At 40.9% G+C, this 14,977-nt stretch overlaps 1 protein-coding gene and 1 long non-coding RNA gene across 2 annotated transcripts in view; one reads left to right on the forward strand and one right to left on the reverse strand.

Annotated features, from left to right (window-relative positions):
* Window positions 1-14,977, reverse strand: part of Ipcef1 (interaction protein for cytohesin exchange factors 1) — a 93,269-nt gene that overhangs the window by 66,773 nt on the left and 11,519 nt on the right. Inside the window, 2 exon segments of the mRNA XM_059272797.1 lie at window positions 9,396-9,565; window positions 10,299-10,338. Coding sequence (XP_059128780.1) covers window positions 9,396-9,565; window positions 10,299-10,338 — 210 coding nt within the window.
* Window positions 468-13,074, forward strand: LOC131918614 (uncharacterized). Its single transcript, XR_009381030.1, has 3 exons — window positions 468-539; window positions 9,498-9,586; window positions 13,052-13,074. It is a non-coding gene; the product is annotated as an uncharacterized LOC131918614 (long non-coding RNA).

Consider the following 14,977-nt stretch of genomic DNA (forward strand, 5'->3'; position numbering starts at 1 on the left):
AGACTGAACAAATCAACCTTGATAAATATGCACAAACATGTCTAGACCAAGCAAACACAAAATATTCATGCCATTGTTCTCAAAACAATACAGTAGCAATAATTTGCTTAATTTTAATGTTGTATTAGGTATTATAAGTAATGTAGAAATGATTTAAAGAATAAAGGAGGGTGTGTATAGATTACATTCAAATGCTACAGTGTTTTGAACCTGAACATTCAAAGTTCTTGGTATCCACGGGGAGTCCTGGACCTAGTCCACCAGAAAACAACCACATTTCCTGCATTCCTTCCCAAATAAACCAAACACAGCCAAATCCTCTTCTTGAGATCTGCTTCTGAGAAATGTAAGCCAACCTGTCTTTCCTCCAAGGGGAAAAATTTCCTACTCATAGTGACCAATTGTGACAACACAAGTATCCTTAGAATCCCTCCTCATTATCACCTCCTAAGAAACACCCAAGATACAGCCACCTCACTACCACAGTAGGTCCTTCTGGAGAGGAGACCATGAGGTAGCTGGTGTCCTATCCCATGTCCGTAAGTCAGCTTTCCTGGCCATTCTCACTTAGACTCATGCTTTCTCTCCCCATGGAATCATAAAATAAGTGAAAGTATATTTCTCTTACAAACAGACTCTTTTCAGAATCGTTATTTCCAAAAACAGTTAAAATAGAACCTTCCTCATTTAAAAGATTGATGACTGTTCTCCACACTGAAAAATCTCAGCACATGTGCCCTGGCATGAGTTACCCCTGGCCAGCCTCACCTGCTCTGTTGGAAGCCTCTAACCCCAGGGGGCTTTCCTTTTCCTCAATGCAGATAAGCTTCTTTACCATCATAGCCCAATAAAAGTAAAGAAATCAAGACAAAAGGGGAGTTTTTGAAAAATTTGGTTGACTTCCATTACTATAGAATGAATAATATATCTTGATAGCTAATAAGTCAGATGTGCCATCCATAGTTAAAACAAGAATAGTGAAAATAGTTGCCCACAGAAGAGCAATCCAGTCAATATTGCAGCTTGGGCAAGAGAGACATTTAGAAGACCTCATACTAGCTGAGGAGTTACTGACAGTTGATAGCTACTAAGGGCAGGAGAGTCTGCTTTCTTTAAAGGTGTAGCCTCTGATGAGTCTGCAGCTAACACAAACTGGACTATATATATATTTATTTATTTTTAAGACAAAGTTAGGAAAGGGAGTGTGAAGGATGAAAGGATTTAGGAGGAGGAGTAAGAACAAATATGATCGATATATATTGTTTGCATATATACAATTCTCAACTAAATCAAAGTATTACATAAAAATAAAATTTAAATGAATAGCAGAAGAAAAAAGAAACATCACATAAGATTCAAATGATATGTGTGTCAATACTAGAGATTTAGAAGCAATAAAAAATAATAATAAATGGTAATCCTTGAGATATCACAGCTATGAGATAGCATACAATCTGCCATCATACAATGTATATTAAATCTTCAAGGAGCTTTCCAGTCTCCCTAGGCTGTTTTCCTGAATTCCATGAATATCATTAAGATACTCCTGAAGGCCAAAAAACAACAGCTCTGCTTTAAAAAAAAAAAAAAAAAAGAAAAGAAAAAACATTCTTTTAAAGACAGCCAATGAGTGCAAGAGAAAGATGCTGATAGTAACTGGGCATTAAGGAAATGGAGCCCTAACCACATGAGATGTTTATCACTTCACACTCATTAAGATGGTGAATACCAAAAATAAACCAGCAAGCAAATCCTGAGAGAGTTCTAGAGAAGCTGTAAGCCCTGTGTACCATCAGGAGGAAGGGAAGAGGGCAGTTACTACAGAAAACCATTCCTGCAAAAACTAAAAATACGATGACCCTGTAATTTCATATCTGCATATAGACCCAGAAGAATTCAAACCAGGCCCTCAAAGACATATTTGCAGGCCCTTGTACTAGGGACATTGGGCAACAGATAAAAGGTGTGAGTAACATGAGTGTTCATAAATGGACACAAATGAACAACCAAATGCAACATGAGGACACACTAGGATGCCCTTAAGAAGAAAGGAAATGGAAACTTGAAGATGTTATGCTTTGTGAAACAAGCCAGCCACAAAAAAAAATTAAATAAATACTATACTTACTTAAACACATGCGGCAGTCAAATTCATACACACAGAAAATCTTTGGTAGTTGCAAGGGACCAGCAGAGAAGGGATACACAGAGTGGGTTAGCGGTGGGGAGAGATTCAATTTGGCAATATGAAAAGAGTTCAAGGGACAGCTGCACAATGATGTGAATATATTTAATGGCACTAAAATACACCCTTTAAAATGGTCAAAAACTTGTGTGTGTGTGTGTGTGTGTGTGTGTGTGTGTGTAATCAATATTTTAAACAATAACCTTCAAAATTTACACCCACTATTCTGAAGTCATTACTCTTCAGTAGAGAATGAATGCAAGTTGGATAAGATTCAAAGTGGGGGAACCCAAGAGAGGATCATGGGCTGACAATGGACACTACCTCACTATCTCTTTAACAGGGGTCAGCCTCCTGTCTGTGCTGAGGAAGAAGCTGAGCCCCCAGAGAGGGTGTGTGCAGCATCATGGTGTGACCTGTCCCCTGACTTTGAGCCCAGGGCCATCTTCGACCTCAGCATACCATTTCCTTGCATCCTTCCTGAAGACACTGTTTCAAATATTGTCCCTTCAATTCTGACCCCTTAAATATATTCAATCTTAGGTTCTTTATCTCCTTGCACAGCTTCCTTCTGAAATAGACAGTGTAGAAGATCAAACACAGAGCCCATTGACAAATGAGCTTATCAGCCAGGCTGCCTATAGAATCAGCTGGCTCTGTCCTTTAAAGGGGCTCCTGACAGAGGGGGGGAATAAATCTTCAAGTAAAAACTTCTAAAGAATCCTAACATCAGAGCACAAGTTCAGCTCTCAGAGGCCACTTCTCCTGACATCTAAGAAACATACTTACATCCACATCAATCTCCCTTCCTATACCACGTCACCCGCCCTCCTCCTCCAGAGAGGGTACCACCCTGCAGGAGCACACCTGAGGCCTTCCGTTCCATCCACCTGTCGTGTGGCTTAAAATTAACCTTCATGGATGTCAATAGGTATCTTCAGGATAGGATGCAGTCACCATGAGGAACCACTTCTGGTATCCCAAACACCTTACCAAAGCTCTGCATCCTAAAGCCACAATCCCCGAGTAGGTGTATTTCTGCTGGTGTATTTCTGCTAAAGCATGCACAAAATTGCTTTTTATCTGCATTCAAAGCTCTCAAGTACTTCAAAACACAGATAGTGTTCTTGGTCAGTTTATTAATAGAAAAATGGATGCAGATAGGTTTCAATAATCTCCCTGTTGATAAATCTGATATGTATACTAATGTATATTCATATTTATAAATATGCATACTGCATGTATATATAAGTAAATTATATATTTTTTATATATATCTATATATCAATCTTTTAACTAGGTGAGCCTGTGTTTGTATTTTCCATCTGTTAGCTTGATTTTGGTAAAAAGTGTTCTCCTTTTAAATCCCATGGATTGACATTAAATAAATGAATCATCATTGTGAGATCACCTGGTCACTAGCATGTCTTACGTCAACTTTACAGACTGTCAACACCTCTTCTCTGCTCTAACACAAATTCTAGGCTGGTATAAAATTCACCAGTTTCATGTCACTAACTTTTACTTTTCTTCACTGTAGAAACGCTTCAAAACACTGGAGTTTTCTTTGAGATGCACTCAGAAATGGGATTTCAGTTAAGACAGTAATACAGAGTTCTGGTATATTAGACATCTATAATTCTCACTGTAATGAAATCTTGTCAGTGAAGATATGAGAAAATTTTATATGACTCATTGATAAGTAGCATAAAATTAAAATTAAATGATTTCCCCAAAAATATTGATGTCTACTCTGTATCTTTTACTTTCAGAGTTTAAAGAGACAGTTTAAATTACACAATGGTCCAAGAAGATGTCTCAGTCAGTATAGGTGTTTGCCACAAAATCCTGGTAACTTGAGTTCTTCAAAAAAGGAGAAGGAGAGAACCAGTGCCACACAGCTGTCCTCTAGCTTCCACATGCCCCCTGTGGTATGCATCCCAGCCTAAACACACACATGCACACCATGCATTCACATGCACGCAATAATAAATAAAAAAAATTTTGAATAAGCCACATAAGTAAAGCGTGTGTCAGTGAAAAGAAAAAAAGTCCCAGCCTATGGCAAATTCCCTCAGATATTTTCTCAAAATTTATGCTTACAGCAGATTACTCATGAAAGGTACAGTACTGAAGGCCAGGAAGTTGCCTTCTTTACAGGGAGAAACTAACCATCCTTTGTCTTTCTTTTACTGAAAGAAAGGCTCTCCATATTTGGCAAAACATTTAAGACAGCTCTCTTATACATAGAGAAATTCTGGCTTTCAAGTAAGATTTTCTGGAAGGGTCAGTTCTGCTCTACCAACTGATTAAAGCTTGAATAGAAAAGATTCTCATCAAACTGCTTCCAAGAAAAGCACCTTCCACATCTAAGCTCCTCTGAAAGCCACGTTTTGTTCACATGTGACACAGTTCCCACGAAGCATCGTTGTGCAACTATGTTGACAATGAGGGGAAACACAGCCACATTTGCAAAGACAAGTGGGAGCCTCAAGGGACTGAGAACTCTGCAAGGTGCGTGTTAAGCCAGACACTGCCCTGCAGAAGGCATGAGCTGACCTGAAATTTCCATGAAACAGGGTCAGATGGTTTACCCAGCAGCCCCACAGCTCTCCTGAACTGTTGCTGCAGCAGCAACACAAATAACATCAATATCAGTTCATTTACACAACAAACCCCCTCAAGTCTCTAGTAATTTTAGACAAATCATGGATAAGACAAAAATAAACCAAGTATGTAGCAACAATGAACTGACATCAAATTCTACATTTTACCCACATATTCTTTCTCAATTTCCATGTTATTTTCCCAGGCACTATGACTTCGAGATTAGTTTCATTTTAGCCTCAACTACTATGTCCTGTATATGTCCTATATTCTCTATGTGGCGCTCCTTTTCATTGGCATGGCACGTTCCGGTTCTCACAGCTAGGATGCCAGTCCTAGGAGCTGCATCTGAAAGCTTGCATTTTCTGACCATCTCCCAGCCGGATTTCTGGCCATGCACTCCTTCACAGTTGACTGCTGCTATGTTCCTATTATCATTCGCCTGTTTCCCTGCCAGTATGGAATCTTCTTTAGCCCCTGCCTATCTGGTAGTCCTACCTATTTGTAAACAGTGTGTCTGAGTTATCAATTGACTGGGCCCAGGTCACCTGTCAATTGAAGAGTCATGTGGTCTACAGAAAAGATCCCGGCTCTGGTGTTGGAATAGCTGTGTCAATCCCAACTCTGCCATTTACTTTTTCAGAGGCTCTGAGCCTGTTCCTTCAGCTCTTGGCTTTCAGCAAACTTACTTGAAAAATAGGAGTAATAAAATCAATGTTGAGTGGTTATATGAAAATTAGATATCATGTCTATAGTACGATGTTGGTTCCACTCACTTACACTATCCCGCCCTTGTTCACATTAGACCTCTGACTCAGATGTTCACCCTACCCCCATCTTCTACTCCTGAAAGCTTCAAAGAAGGTGTTAAGCAATGATGGGAACAGCTATGTGGGATATATTACTGTATGGGGATCCTTTCTAGTAAACCCCAAATTTAATTGTATTTTTTTAAACATAGAAGTGGAAATACCATTCCTGGGAAATTATTTCCTGTCAAGAAAAATACTTGAATGAGATCTCATTTCTCAGAATCCCCTAGGCAAAGCAAGCATCAGTGATTCCTCAGTCCCACTTACTTGAGAAATCAACAAATATTAATCAAGTACTTATTAAACACCAGACACTTAAGTACTAAAGATATAAGCCCAGGATCTTGCTATGTAGACATAATGATCAATTATGAAAGATGGGAGTCTGACACACATTCACAAAGAAGGATATGTGTGACAATCAAATGATTATAAAATAATACAAAAGGAAGAAGATGGAGTAGCTAAGTTCAGGTCAGAGGATATGGTAAGTACACATAGAAGATGTGTATCAAATTAAAATGGGACTCTTAAGAAGAGGGGAAGGCTTGCTGATACTGGGCAGGAGAAAGGCTTCTGGGAACAGAGACAAGCGTTTCTGAGCAGGGACTCTCTATAGATAAAGGTGTACATAGACCTGGAACACATCAATAGGAATCAAAAGTTCCATCGCTAAGGCTTAGGTTGGGTTAAGATGGGAAGTACTAAGAAGGAAGAAAGGGTACCAGTTAAGGTGATACCTTGAGCCAGGGAGTGGGTTTGAACTTTACCCTAAGGGCACAGGAAAGTGAGGGTAGAGTGTAATTCCAGTTTTTTTTTTCACTAGCTGAGATTTTTGTGGCTTATATGTGGTGTTATAAGAAGTCGTGTAAAGCTACACATGCTCTGACACACTCCAAACCAATGCAATGCTATGTGAAAATCTTTCCTAAGGAGGTCTGGGTAGCGGTGTTGGGAGAAGCAACGTGAGCAGAAAGGAGGTGAGCCATTCGCTGATGGCTGGGTACCAACAGACAAACACAGAGGAGAGGATGGCAAAGTCCTTGGGCAATACTGACAGCAACAGGGATGGGCAAAGGGGTCCAATAGGATAGCTCATATGTTCACAGCAGAACTGCCACTTCTAGAGATGGTCTCTCAGCCTCTTTCTGGAAACAGGGCAACATAATGATATCATTTATCTGGTTCCCCAGGAAGATTCAGGGTAACATGTCATCATCAGTATGCACTTAGAAATCAAAGAGGCCTGGACAGGAAGCACTTTTTGTCCACTTCCTTCACACATGACTTGGGCAGTTTACACTGGGTCTTAATCTTACCAACTTTTAAAGCATGCCTCAGAGGTCGCTATCTCTGTCTGTCTCTGTCTCTGTCTCTATCTCCCTGCAGAGATTGAACCCTGGACCTCATTTATGTTAGGCAAGTACTCTACCACCGAGCTATATCCTCAACCTTTTTCTGTTTCTTTTTCATTTTGAGACAGTGATTTACCAAGTTGACAAGACTATCTTTGAACTCACTCTATAGCCCAGGCAGGCTTTGAACTTGCAATCCTCCTGCCTCATCCTCCTGAGTAGCTAAGATGATAAGCCTCTGCCAATATACCCAGCTAGAGGTTGTTCTGAAGAATAGGTAAGAGCCTGTGTGCGGAGTACCTAGAACATTCCTTGGCATATGGCAGATGTTCCATGGGATAGGCTATCCTACTATATGCAAAGTCACAAAGAACAGGGATGGCCCTCCAAGAAGTATAAGGAACTGAGAAAGGAGAAGAAATCAGTTAACTTTTAAGTGCCTTAGCTATTAAATCTAAATTCTTAAAGTAGAGACAGTAAGCGCATATTTTCTGTGAGGGCGTGTTTGACTGTTACTTTGCAGTTGGTATTAACACAGACAGCAGGAATATGACTGCTAATTAAATCTTCATTGAGGTCTACCCACAACAAATATACAATTAAGATGTCAGGAACAAGGATGGGAAAGAGAAAACAAAAGAACTTGAGAAGTCCTCCATGGAAGACTCTTCCTTTTGTATACCATGAATAACCCCCTCCATTTCCCTGGCCAAACAAGCTTATTCTCAAACTGATGCTGCTAATTGAATGTTCTAAAACACAGGGCCAGCATCCTGAAGCTTGCTTTCTGCATCTGATGAAAGCACACAGGGATGCGGAGCCCACAGGCATCTTAGACTCCATCTTTTCCTCTCTCTAGTCCAAGCCAATACGGTTGCTCCATGCAGAAGGGTGAGATTCCTGATGCCTAAAATTAGGAAGGTCTGATGCCTAAAAGTAACTGGAGCCACTCTCCTAAGAGAAACAGAAGCTGGAGAAGCCAAATGAGCCAAGTTGCAATTGGATGGCTCCGGGGAGGACTTCTTTCACATTCTACTAAGACAGGGACAGCGCCTTCTGGCCAAATGATGAGATGAATTAACCACTTAATCCTGAGCCCTGTTCTAGCCCATAGATGCATCATGTTCCAACAACACTCAATCTGCCCTACAGGCTCAAGAAATCCCTCGGGGATGTTTATAGGGTAACTCAGATCAGCTCATCTTAAGAAAGAGGCAAGTGACAATTACTTGTGATAACGACCAAAATGCCATAGCCTAAAAAATTAGGAAATGAACGCTGGAGACATGGCTCAGCTGGTTGCCATGGCTGACCACTTGAGTTAGAACCAAGGGACCCACATGGTGGAAAGAAACAACTGCCTCTTGTAAATTGTCCTCTGACATCCACACATGAGTGGTGACACGTCTATACCCAAACACACACACACACACACACACACCCATACACTAATAAATAAATACAATTTTAAAATTAAAAATAAAATAACAGAAAACATGAAATACTTATATCAACCTTAATTCCCCTTAAGAAGGAAGCTGTGTTTAAGTCCCAGGTTGGCTTAAGTTAGTACTTACTATTCCTTTAAATGAGTAAACAAGCCTTCTCTATTGGTCTTCTTCAATTACAAAGAGACCCCAGTTCTTCCCAAACCTGCAGTGGATTCCCATTTCCCCAGGGTCAGCAACAAAATATCTACCTGCAAAGCTCTGCAGATTATTTTCAACAACACTGATGTCTCTCTCGAGATATCTTCAGCCACAAAAGACAAACGCAATAATTTAATTTCCAGCTCTTTTTTAACAGTCAAACCATGAAGCTGACCACAGTAGTGTGTGGCCATCAAAGGACAAATTCTGCGACTACCTCTGTGAGCATTGTTTTCATAGCACTTATTTAATATCATCGTGGACCAACGTCACCAGTCCCTACACAAGGCTGGCATAGGGATGAACAATCCTAAACCAACCCACCTCTCAAAGACCAGGAGGAGAAGACAGTGGGAAAAGGGTTGGATATTGTGTCTCTGAGCCCATGGATTTGTGCTCTTAGTAGAGGGCAATGCTGAGTCCCTTTTTAACAGGACCTTAGCAATGCAAACAATATCCAGACAGATGCTGGAACCATTAGGACCCCACAGAATCATAACATCAGTAGAACCAAACGGCTCCCTCCTTAAGCAAGGATATAATTGAGATCCCATTCCCTTCCACTCCAATCAGAATAGTAAAGCCAGATGGCTTCTCCTCCCAGCGGCACAGCTCACTAACCTACATAGTTCCTGGAGCAGAAATGAGTCCTCTATCAAATCTGCTGCTTTGCTATGCTCCAACTCCCAGAGATCAGAATCAACTTTCCCCACAGGGATTACCTGCTCTGTACTCTAGAAACCACTTTTTAGTAAAGAGGCTGGGGCAGGAGGGAGGGACCACTCACCATTTGATTGCTATACCAGTACAGCGATGACCCCTTCAGCACCACCCAGAACTTTTTCCATTTGGTGCTTAGGAAAGTCCCCTTTTCCTTTTTCTTGTACAGCCAACCCTGGCAGTCAGCGTGGCCCAGATCTTTGCAGGATATCCTCCTCCGACTCATGGTGAAAAATCCTGCAACAGTTATACGAACAGGTGAGTGTGACCCAGACTCGGGTGACAACATAAAAGACAACTTTCAGCTGTTTGTACGGCAAGGGTTAGTTAGATGTTTTCATTCATAGAAAGTGAATGTAAAAAAAAAAAAAAAAGAAAGAAAGAAAGAAAGAAGGAAGGAAGGAAGGATGGATGGATGGAAGGAGAGAGAGAGAGAGAGAGAGAGAGAGAGAGAGAGAGAGAGAGAGATCCATGTATCTGTTCTATTTTTAAACATTCATTCGGTGCCTAGAAAACCCAGGCAAAGAGGCAGTGAGACTTGTATGCAAGCATGGGTCTGAAAACCTTAGTCAAAAAGAGTAAGTTGAAAACGTAGACTCTCGGAGCCGGCAGGCACATTTTGGCAGACACACGGGTCCTTCCCACAGTAACAGTGGCAGTTACGCAACACACACACGGAAGGGTTAAAGCCCACCTAGGACCCCAGGGACTTCCTGACTCAGTGCCAGCTCTCTAAGCTCTGTGGACAAAGCATGAGGGACAGCAGGTCCGAATGAACAGCGTGTCATCCTTTCTTAAAATCAGTCCAAAAGCAAGCCCAAAATTTAATCTGCCACCCATCTCCTGATATTAAACTCAGACACACAAGAATCTGATCCCCTGCCCAAGAAGGCATCCAGGAGAAAGAGAAAAAAAAAAAAATCCACACACACACAAGAAAGGGATAAAGGAACAAAAGGGATCTAATTACCTTGAGTTTTCTTCCTCGGCTTCTGACGCAGGGGAACCTGCTGGAAATGCAGGAAGGAAAGAAAAGAGGCAATTTCTGATTGTGTTGTAACATTTGTAAAGAGAGAAGGAGGGAGGGGGCGGCAGTGTTTATGAGCGGGGTGGATTCTAAAAAAAAAAAAAAAGAAAAAGAAAGAAAGTCTCCAAGCAGAGCTCAAGGGGAGCTACGAGCTGAGGCACAAAATGTGCTAATTAGAATCGATGTACATTGAGCTGAACCTGGAAAAAGGTAACAGGGCATTTATCTGTAATGCTTCCTGTCTCCTCCCACAAGCAACTCTCTCTACTACTTGGGTTAGTGGGGGTGCCGGACTTGAAGAACTTTTAGAAAATCATGAAATACTTTACCTATACATTTTTTTGTGAGAGAAGAGACATCTCTTTCCTCTATTGATTTCTAAATAATATTGATTATTTAAATAAAACCGGAGAATAATTGTTTCCATCTCAAGCTGTTAAATGCTCACCTCAGACTAATTTCATGCTCCTGCTAATACACAGGGTTCTACCTACAGCACAGGAATTAAATAGCCTTAGGAAAGAAATTCCTTATCTCTTCTTGTGTGACCTCAGGGACTCTAAAGCCTCCTGATCTGGAATTTCTTATTCTCAGCCAAATTCACATATCTTACTCTATCTTTATCTCTGAATATTTCTCACATGTTTTATAGAAGATAAATATTCAAATATTCAAATCAGACATGACAATTTATATAAAATACACACATTTTCCACAACACATTTTCACCAAGTAGTGTGAAATTGGATTCCAAACAAAACTGGGAAACCCAAGGAAAAAATATGTTTGCAAATGTCTCTGTCTCTCTCTGTCTCTCTGTCTGTCTCTCTGTCTCTGTCTCTGTCTCTCTCTCTCTCTCTCTCTCTGTGTGTATAAATATTACAGAAAACTTTAGCTTTAAAATTTTTTCATTTTTTTCTACAGCATCTAAGCTGAAATTCTTCAGGTTTAGATAATTTTCACTTTTATTAACAAGCAGAAGCTTCGACATTTAAACTTAAAAGTAGCTCTAGAAGTTGGTAGGTAATCTCATGAATTTGGTGGTACTCCAGATGCATCTGGCTACTAGTCCACATCTCCAGCTACTGACAAATGGTACATGTGATGCTGTTGTATGTTTGGCAAGGGAAGATAAAGCCACAAGCCCAGAATTAACAAGGAGCTATATTACCCAAGGAAGCTCACTCTAAACCTATTTCCTCATTTGTAAAATCAAAATAGTTCCCAGAAATACTCAGGAGTTTGAGACAGGAGGAGTCTCACGTGACTCAGGGCAGAATGGACTATAGAACAACACAGATATGTGTGTGTGTGTGTGTGTGTGTGTGTGTGTGTATGATATGAGTTCTAATCCCATAAATCTCAAGATCTGCCAAGATTTATTTGTGAAAATATTCTGATAACTAAAAATTGTGTTTTTGTGAATAATCCCATATCAGTGTATCATGGAGATAGGCAAAGATAAGCAAACACAATAAATAAGACTCTTCATTTTAGCGTAAGTGTGACTTGTGTTTCCCTCAGCAGGGAGGATGGAGTTAAGGTTAAATCGTGTTTCTTCAGGGATACAAAACGAGTGCAATCCTGAACTGGCTTTTTATTTTATGAACATCCTTTCTTCCCTTAGATCATTGATTGATCTCTTTGAGGACAATATTTAAGCAAACTCAACGTGTGTTAACCTTGGCATGCTAATTACGTCTAAATATATTATCATGTTAAGGGGCTCATCTCCCCTCCCTTTCCCTAATATTTCCCACACTGCCAACTTCTTGGCCTAAGATCCCTACTATTCCTTGGTCTCTGGGCTTTCTTTGTTTCTTTTTTATTTATGGCAGTATCCTGAGATCAGTAAACCCCATTAGTATCTACTGATTATGTAATATTGTCCAAATTGAGAGCTGGGGCTAAGGACAGTGAGAGTAAAAGTTTGATAGTCAGTAAGGTTTGGGAAATCTGGGACCCCAAGGAGCAAATGAAGTGACTGAGAGCAGCAGAGAAAGCAGGGGTATGAATCCAAGCTTATTCCTAGAAGGCTGGAGCCCCAGGTAAACAAGATGAAACTACTTCAAACAACAACAGAAGTGTAAAAAAAAGAAAAAGAAAAGAAGAGTAAGAAAATAGGAGGCAATGCCCAGGGGGCAGCTGTGGAGTCATGGAAGGGAAGTACAGAGGTGACTTTCATTCCTTGACTTCTCACCCATGGAACAGGGAACTGGGTGTCTCCAGTCATAGCTTGTTGGCTCCCAGTGACCCTGCTAGCTCTTCAGCTCCATCATCAAGCCTACAGTGGTTTCCAGGGAAATCCCCAAATCAAAATGTGTCTTCATTTCTCCCGCAACCAGCCTTAGATCTACAGCTGGATTCTTGCCCCTAGCCTGGGTTGAGAGTTAAGAGTCCACATCAGGTCACCACAGCCCCATCCTGCCCCGGCAAAGTGTTCCATCGCTCCAAGCAAGCTCCTTGGGATTCAGGCCTGTTCTGATAGTCCCCCCAACCAAGCAAACTTACTAACTGCTCAGTGTTTTCCCCTGGCCAGAAACGGGCTTCACATTAGAGAAAAAAACAAATTACCGAGTGTTTCGGTTTCACTTGATATATGCGCCTTTGAAACCTCAAGTGCTCTACAGAAAGGGGTGAAAACAACCTTTGAGAACGCTACTGAGTCTAAGACACATTTTTCCCCCTCACAACAGGAAGTGGAACCCATGAACTAGTCAGTTTCAAGACCTTCATGTGGCTTTCTCACCGGGGAGGTGAAAACACTAACAGCCGCTTGAGCGTTCTGTGAGACGATTCCAACTGTCACAGACATTTAGAGTTAAATAAGACATTCCTCCCAACTTACTTTCTTCCTATTTGGATGTTACAGAGAAAAACTGATGACTTTTTCTAAAAATCTAAATTTTCCCTAAAATAGATCTAAAATTTGAAGGAAATTCTCATTGAAAATACATGCATAGTTTTTAATTGAAGAAAAGTGTACTTTTCCTCTGGCCTTGGAAAGATGGCTCAAATGTTTTATTTGAGGGCCGAGTAGATGGTTCAGTCGGTAAAGCGCTTGCTGCACAGCAGGAGGACGTCAGTTAGGTGCTTAGAAATCGTGTTAAAGAACCAGGTATGGTGGCGTGTTTATAATGTCAGCATTAGGGAGGCAGAGACAGGCAGATCCCTGGAACTTGCCAGACAGACAGACAGACTAGCCTACTCAGCGAGTTTCAGGCCAATGAAAGACTCAAATAACAAGATGCATTGTTCCGGAGGAATAATACCTAAGGTAGACCTCTGACCTCCACTTACACATCTATGCACATATACACGCATACACACAAGCATGTTCAGTGATGCTCGTCTTTAGCAAACATTATATAGTGTGATATGTAGACACTCTGGGTTCATTACTGTTGCTGTGGTAAAACACCATGGCAAAAGGCAACTTCGGAGAGAGGGGCTTATGTTAACTTATCATTTGACTTTAAGTCATCACTGTGAAGGAAGTCATGATTGCAGGAGCTTGAAGCAGCTGGTCACATCACATCCACAGTCAAGAGTAGAAATAAATAAATGTAGACATGCTCACTTACTTCCTTGTGCTCAGCTCACTCTTACATAGTTCAGGAACCCCTGCCTACAGAATGGTGCTGCCCACAGTGGGCTGGGTCTTTCCACATCAGTTGACTTAAGGCAATCCCCCACATACATGCTCCAGGCCAGCCCAAAGTAGACAATCCCTGATTGAGATTCTATTCCCAGATAATTCTAGATTGTATTAAGTTGACAATTAAAGCTAACCATCAAAGTGGACAAATGGTTTTCATTTGTATGAACACTGGCTTGCAGTATTTGTCACTTTCTGTGGTATGTTCCTCACATGCCTGGCAGTATAAACTATCATTACTAAGTAACAAAAATCTCTGAGTTTCGGATTCCCCACAAATAACTGACATTTCCACTAGTGTCCTTCTATATTCTTGGAAAACTAAACTCGATTTTTTAAAAGGAATCGTAAGGCATTTGGTTAGTAAAAATTTACCTGTGGAAATGCACTTAAACTTTGTTTAACTTTTTCAGAATACTAACCACTTAAACATTATGCAATACTGAAATATGGGGAAAAAAATCTCTCTCTGGTAGTGAATAATAGAGATAGGTAGTGAGACTTTGAGCTTGGGTATGATCTCCTGGAAAAGCTATAGAACAGCAAAGGCTAGGGATAAGGATCTGAAGGAAGACCAACACATAAACAGTAAAGCAATAAAAAAGTCTCCTGAGCTATCTGAACAGGGATACCCAGAATCAAACTCAGGAGGAGAGTATCATGAAAGTGAGGGAGAAACTCCAAAGGAAAGTTTGCCCAGGCCACCTAATTCTCATTCTTTAAAGGGAATAGTTTATTAGAGCTTTTCTGTAGTATTGTTTTTCTCATCACTGTGACAAAATACCCGCTGAGAACACCTTAAGGGGAGGAGTTGGGGACTCCCACAGTTTCAGGAAATACACCATGACAGAGAACAGACAATGCAGCAGCTAGGTCCTGGGCAGCTGGAGCTTCAGGCCAGGAAACAAAGATCCAGGTCAGGAAGCTGGCTATCACCCTCAGGGTTCACCCCTGGTGATCTTCT

The sequence above is a fragment of the Peromyscus eremicus genome, chromosome 8b (assembly GCF_949786415.1).
Source record: "Peromyscus eremicus chromosome 8b, PerEre_H2_v1, whole genome shotgun sequence".
Taxonomy (NCBI): domain Eukaryota; kingdom Metazoa; phylum Chordata; class Mammalia; order Rodentia; family Cricetidae; genus Peromyscus; species Peromyscus eremicus.